This window comes from Mobula birostris, chromosome 2 (assembly GCF_030028105.1).
Source record: "Mobula birostris isolate sMobBir1 chromosome 2, sMobBir1.hap1, whole genome shotgun sequence".
Lineage (NCBI taxonomy): Eukaryota > Metazoa > Chordata > Chondrichthyes > Myliobatiformes > Myliobatidae > Mobula > Mobula birostris.
In genome coordinates, this window is record NC_092371.1 from 164,467,556 (window position 1) to 164,473,555 (window position 6,000).

At 42.6% G+C, this 6,000-nt stretch overlaps 1 protein-coding gene across 20 annotated transcripts in view; it reads left to right on the top strand.

Annotated features, from left to right (window-relative positions):
- Window positions 1-3,165, top strand: part of dst (dystonin) — a 603,331-nt gene extending 600,166 nt beyond the window's left edge. For all 20 annotated transcript variants that reach the window (XM_072250685.1, XM_072250715.1, XM_072250746.1 and 17 more), the window contains one exon: window positions 2,153-3,165. In XM_072250685.1, the coding sequence (XP_072106786.1) occupies window positions 2,153-2,427 (275 nt within the window). In that variant the 3' untranslated portion in view covers window positions 2,428-3,165. The remainder of the gene's footprint in view (window positions 1-2,152) is intronic.
- The last annotated feature ends 2,835 nt before the right edge of the window (window positions 3,166-6,000 follow it).

Sequence of the window (6,000 nt, forward strand, 5' to 3'; positions counted from 1 at the left end):
ATTTTTAACAAAAGCAGAGCATAGTAAGCATGGCTGTGGGAATTAATTCCCTTCTAGAGAGAGATCGGTTTAAATGAAAGTGGAGGACTGTCATTTATTTATTTTTTAATTTAGAGATGCAGCACGGTAACGAGCCCTCTGGCCCAACATGACCACACCGCCCAATTACACCAGTGTGACTAATTAACCTACGGACTTGTATGCTTTGGAATGTGGAAGGAAGCTGGAGTACCCCGAACAAACTCACTCAGTTATGGAGAGGATATAGGAACCCCTTGCAGACAGCGGTGGGAATTGTATCTGATCGCTGGCACTGGAATAGCTTTGTGCTAACCGCTACATTACTATGCCGCCCAGTTCTAGTGTGTTGGTGGTGACTGGCGGTGTAGGGTTTTAAACACTGTTAGTGAAATGGGGACTCTAAATTCAAACTTCAAAGTTAATTTACTATCAAAGTACATTTTCTTGAGGGCATACTCAATAAATCCACAGGAGAATAGTGATGATATTGAAAGACTGCACCAACGTGGGCATTCAACCAGCGTGCAAGAGACAGCAAACGGTGCAAATACAAAAATAAATAATATTTAATAAATAAATAAACAATAAATATCAAGAACATGAGATGGAGAGTCCTTGGTTGTAGGAATATATCAATGATGGGGCAAGTGAAGTTATCCCCTTAGTTCAAGAGCCTGCTGGTTGAAGGGCAATAATTGTTCATGAACGTGGTGGTGCAGGTCCTGAGGCTCCAGTACCTTCTTCCTAATGCCAGTAATGAGAAGAGACATGTCCTGTGTGGTGGGGGTCCTTGATGATGAGTGCCATGTTCCTGCAACAACTCTTCATGTACATATTCTCAATGGTGGGGAGGGCTTTACCTATGATGGACTGGACCGTACCCATTACTTTTTGTGAGATTTTCCATTAAAGGCATTGGTGTTTCTATCCAGGCTGTGATGCAGCCAGTCAATATAATAAAAGTTTGTCAAAGTTTTAGATGTCATGCTGAATCTTTGCAAACTCCTTACGGAGTATAGGCTCTGCTGTGCTTGCTTCATAATTGCACTTACATACCAGGCCCAAGACATGTCTTCTGAAACGATATCACTGCGGAATTTAAAGTTGTTGACCCTCTCTGCCTCTGATCCCCTGATGAGAACTGGTTCATGGGCCTCTGTTTCCTCCCTTGCAATCAATAATCATCTCCTTGGTTGTGCTGATAATGAGTAAGAGGTTGTTGTTGTGGCACCACTCAGCCAGATTTTCAGTCTCTCTCCGATATGCTGATTCATCACCACCTTTGATTCAGCCTACAACAGTGGTGTTGTCAGCAAACTTGAATACGGGCATTGGAGCAGGGCTTAGTCACACGGTCATAAGTGTAAAACAAGTAGAGCAGGAGCACCTTTGCCGATGGAGATCACAGAGAAAATTTAGTTGCCAATCCGAACTGACTGGGGTTGGCAAGTGAGGAAATTGAGGATCCAATTGCACAAGGAGATACTGAGGCCAAGGCCTTGGAGCTTATTGATTAGATGATGGTATTGAATGTCGAGCTCTAGTCAATAAAGAGCATCGTGATGTATGCATGTTGCTGTCCAGATATTTCAGGGTTGAGTGAAAAGCCAATGAGATGCTAACTGCTGTAGACCTGTTGCTCCAGTAGGCAAATTGGACTGAATCCAAGTCACTTCTCAGGCAGGAGTTGATAGGTTACATCACCAACCACTCATGAGGGGAGAGATTTAATCAGAAACTGAGAAGCAACTTTTTTTTTAAATACAGAGGGTAGTGTGTATATGGAATGGACTGCCAGAAGGACTGGTCGAGACAACTACAAGAGTGGCACTTGCGCAGGGAAGGTCCAGAGGGGTATGAACCACACACAAGCAACTGGGACTAGGCTTGATGGCAACTTGGTTGGCATGGAGCAGTTGGACTGAAAAGTGCTATATCACTTTGACTCTTCAACTCAATATGTAATCGCTTAATACAGGATTTAAAATGGAAGGATACAATTGTCTTTTCAGGGTTGTCCTGAGTCATTCAATTGCAGTGTGTCTAAATGTGAGATGTAACCTGCATTTTCATCTTCTTACAATGCATTAAGTTATTTATTTAACCTAATATTTCTGTGTATTTAATCCAGTCTTGGAGTCAAGGAAAGCCCCAAGTCGTCCAGCAAGCTGTGCAGGAAGCAAGACCGGCAGTAGAGCAAGTAGTCGCCGGGGCAGCGATGCTTCTGATTTCGACATTTCAGATATTCAGTCTGTGTGCTCGGATGTTTCAGAGACAGTGCCTGAAACTAGCAGATCAGGGTCACGAGCAGGATCTCGGCCATCTTCAGCAAAACCGTCAAAAATCCCTACGCCGTCGAGGAGGTCCCCAGCAACTAGAAAACTGAGTGCAACCTCCAAAAGATAGTCTGATCTCAGAGGCGAATTCCTGAGTTAATTCTTGATGCAGTCCTTGAGATGTAAAATATTCTGTAGAATCTGTTGTGAAATAATGCGAGAGGTGAACTTTTGATGCTGCAGAATGGCCTTATTTGTGTGTTTGTCTTGTAAGGTATATTATTTTATGTGAATAAATATTCTGTTAACTTTTTTTCTTTGATGCCATATCCTCTGGAGGGAAAATTAAAAGAGCTTTTAAGACAGATGTAAGTTAAACTAATATTTTTACATGTAATGTAGAATTGGGTAACTGTTACTGAAAGTTGTTTTGAATGTACGATAATGAAAACAAAATCCCAGGAACATGTCTTGTCAATGAGCAGGCCTTTATCTCAATGGTTTGCTAACCACTCTGATTACCTCGTGCACAATTCTAATGAGGCGATGCTGAATATTATGAAATAACTTTATTTGCTCGGAGCTGACTTTTTTCTGAATTACATACAAAGCAAATGTCTGTGTCCCAGGTAAAAAGGGATGTAAAATGCCAATCAGCATTACCTTAATATAGTGAACTGAATTTGCTCTGAATTGTTTAGTTAACACATTCATGTCGGCTGTTAAGAAGACACTTTAAAAACAAAGCCCTGCAGCATTTGTGTCATTTTATTTAGCTAAGATCAAACTGCCATTATTAAAACTCTCCTGCCCTCCCACAACAAGTAATTTGTACTACTAATAATTAATATATTAAGTATGAAGTGTTGATGTCAATGTGAAATTTTCTTTTGCTTGAGTGGAAGATAATTGTATCATTGATCCCATTTTTTTTATTAAAGCAGAGTTGCTTGCCATAAGTCACAAACTGAATCATCCCTATTTGTTCCTTTTATAGTAAAATTTAATGTGAAACTATTTTTTAAAAAATATGCCGGTCAGTAAAATGAGTAGGAATTCCCACAGATGCTTAGATCATTTATTTTTTGAATATGACAGTTTATGTTTGAGTTACACTTTATCAATGTCAGGATTGCAGATTTGCATCTCAGGATTAGGATGAAGTAACACAACCTGCATGTTACAGCACCTTTCATGTAGAGGATGGGCACTGAGCCCAAAAGGAGATATTGGGAGATGAAAAGAATTTGGCCAAAGATTGAACTCTGAGGGTCTGAAAGGAGGCACATGAACTTAGAGACGATTTCCAACTATGAAGCCAAGCACAGTGTTTTCCTGAGGTACAGTAAAAGAAAGAAAAATGCAGAAGATGTTGGAATCAAGAGTGAAGAGTTTGAGAAGAGGGGCAGCACAGCGGTGTGGTTAGCGTAATGCTGTTATAGTGCTAGTGACAAGAGTTCAATTCCACTGCTGGCTTTAAGGAGTTTGTACGTTCTCCTTGTGACCACATGGGTTTCCTGTGGGTGCTCCAGTTTCCTCCCATGTTTCTAAGACATATGGGTTAAGCAGGTTAATTGGACGCTTGTGTGTATTTGGGTGGAGTGGACTCTTATGCCAGAAGGGCCTGTTAGCATACTGCATCTCTAAATAAATAAAAAAGATGGGTCGGACTGGAAGACAGGTATTTTAACCATCAAATTTTGAGATTGGTCAATAATGGCAAGGCCAGTATTTTTTCCTATCCTCAATTGTTCCTGAGAAGATGGGGATGAATCTTTCCCCCAAGCTGTTGCAGTACTTCTGGTGAAGAAACAGCCCAAAGCTGTTAGGGAAAGAGTCGCAGGATTTAGATACAGCAAAGATAAAGGAATGTTAGCACGATGCACATTTGGAAGCAATGCTACAGATCACACTCATCTGCTGTCCCTGCTGTACTAAGGGTAGAGGTCTCAGGTTTGGAAGGCAAGTTACTACAGTGTATTCTTCAACTGGAACACCCTCCCCCAAAAAAGAGACAGGAATCTGATGATCCGCCAGTACTGGAGGGATTGAGTACTTAGCCTACTGGATGAGGTGCCAATCAAACGAGCTCACTTTGTTCTGGATGGTGTTGAGCTGAGTTTTGTTGACTAATTTGGGCAAATGGAGAATGGGCAACAGTATGAATGAGGCAAGGTTTACAGAAGCTCCAGGCGCCATCAGAATAGTCCTAAATAAAGATAACAGAGTGATGGGAATTTTAACAACAGGTGGCCTGAAGCAGCCTTTCTGACACACGGGTCAGAGGCTCAGCTCAGGATCACAGATAAATGAGCTTCAGCCTCATATGATTGATGGGAATGTCAGAGTCTGACATTAAGAGCTCAAACATTGCATGCATTCAGAAAGAGAAACACAAGGCTTTCATCGACAGAAAATCGGCTGTATTCTAGCATTGGGTGCGGACCAATTTGACAATTTGAAAAGGGAGGTGCTGGCTATCTCAATGAACTAGCAACACATCAGAAATGTTTAGACATTAATCACCATGGCATGGAAAGCTATGGGCCAAGCGCTGGTAAGTGGGATTCGTTTGATAGTTGGTCTGAATATTGAGGGCCAAAAGGCCTGTTTCTGTGCTGTAGAAATCTAACACCCATTTGGAAAATACCTGCAGACAGTACTGCTATCTTTGTGACAGAGAAAAACCACTCACTGTATAATGTTGTGCAACTAGTGGACACCATAAGACAGAGGAGCAGAATTAGTCCATTTGGCACATCAAGTCTGTTCTACTAATCCATCGTGGCTGATTTATTAACCCCATTCTCCTGCCTTTTTCCCATAACCCTTGATGCCCTTACTAATTATGAACTTTAAATATACCCAGTGGCTTGACTTTCACAGCCTTCTGTGACATTGAATTCCACAGATTCATCACCTTCTTGTAATGAAATTCCTCCTCATCTCTGATCTAAAAGGACGTCCTTCTATTCTGAGGCTGTGCCCTCTGGTCCTAGATTCCCCCATATAGGAAACTTCCTTTCCACGTCCAAAGTCCACAAGTGGCTGCCTATCAGTCAGTCCTACCCTTGGGTGCTGCTGGTGTGGAGGCTGTACATTATGGCTGCAACCTCCTGGTGTTCCATTGACTCTCATCTCCCAAGTACATGGAGACTGTTTATAGACCCTTGTACATGACAGAATCCGGGAGGAGGTGATGGGAATGTGGGGAGGATAAAACATGGGAATAGTGTGCCCCACCAAAAAATAGAGACTGGAATCTGATGTTTTTTACTGGTGACAGGAGCTCCTAAAGATTATATCTTCAGGAGAAATGAGGATACTATTTGGCCCAACGTTTAAAATGGGTATTCTTTTAAATGTGATTGGTAGAGGTTACAGGGCATTCAGCCCCTTGGAGTGCACCCCCATACCCCACTGTTGTAGACACACCCATCTGGGAGAGACAGGATTTAGGGGAATGGGCTCAACTAATGCTGGGGGTGGGGGGAGGGCTGAGGCTGGGATGGAGTCAGAGAGCCATGCCTGGCTGTGACCTGCAGTCAGGCGGCCCCACCAAACCGCTCACCCCCCCCCCCCCGAGGATCATGTTGGTAACCGAGGACAATTAGTGCTCATTCATTGTGCTCTGTTTACTGGCCTTACCATTGCTGTGGCCTTGCCGCAGTGTGTCAGCACTGCTGTGGAAAAATTGTCTCCT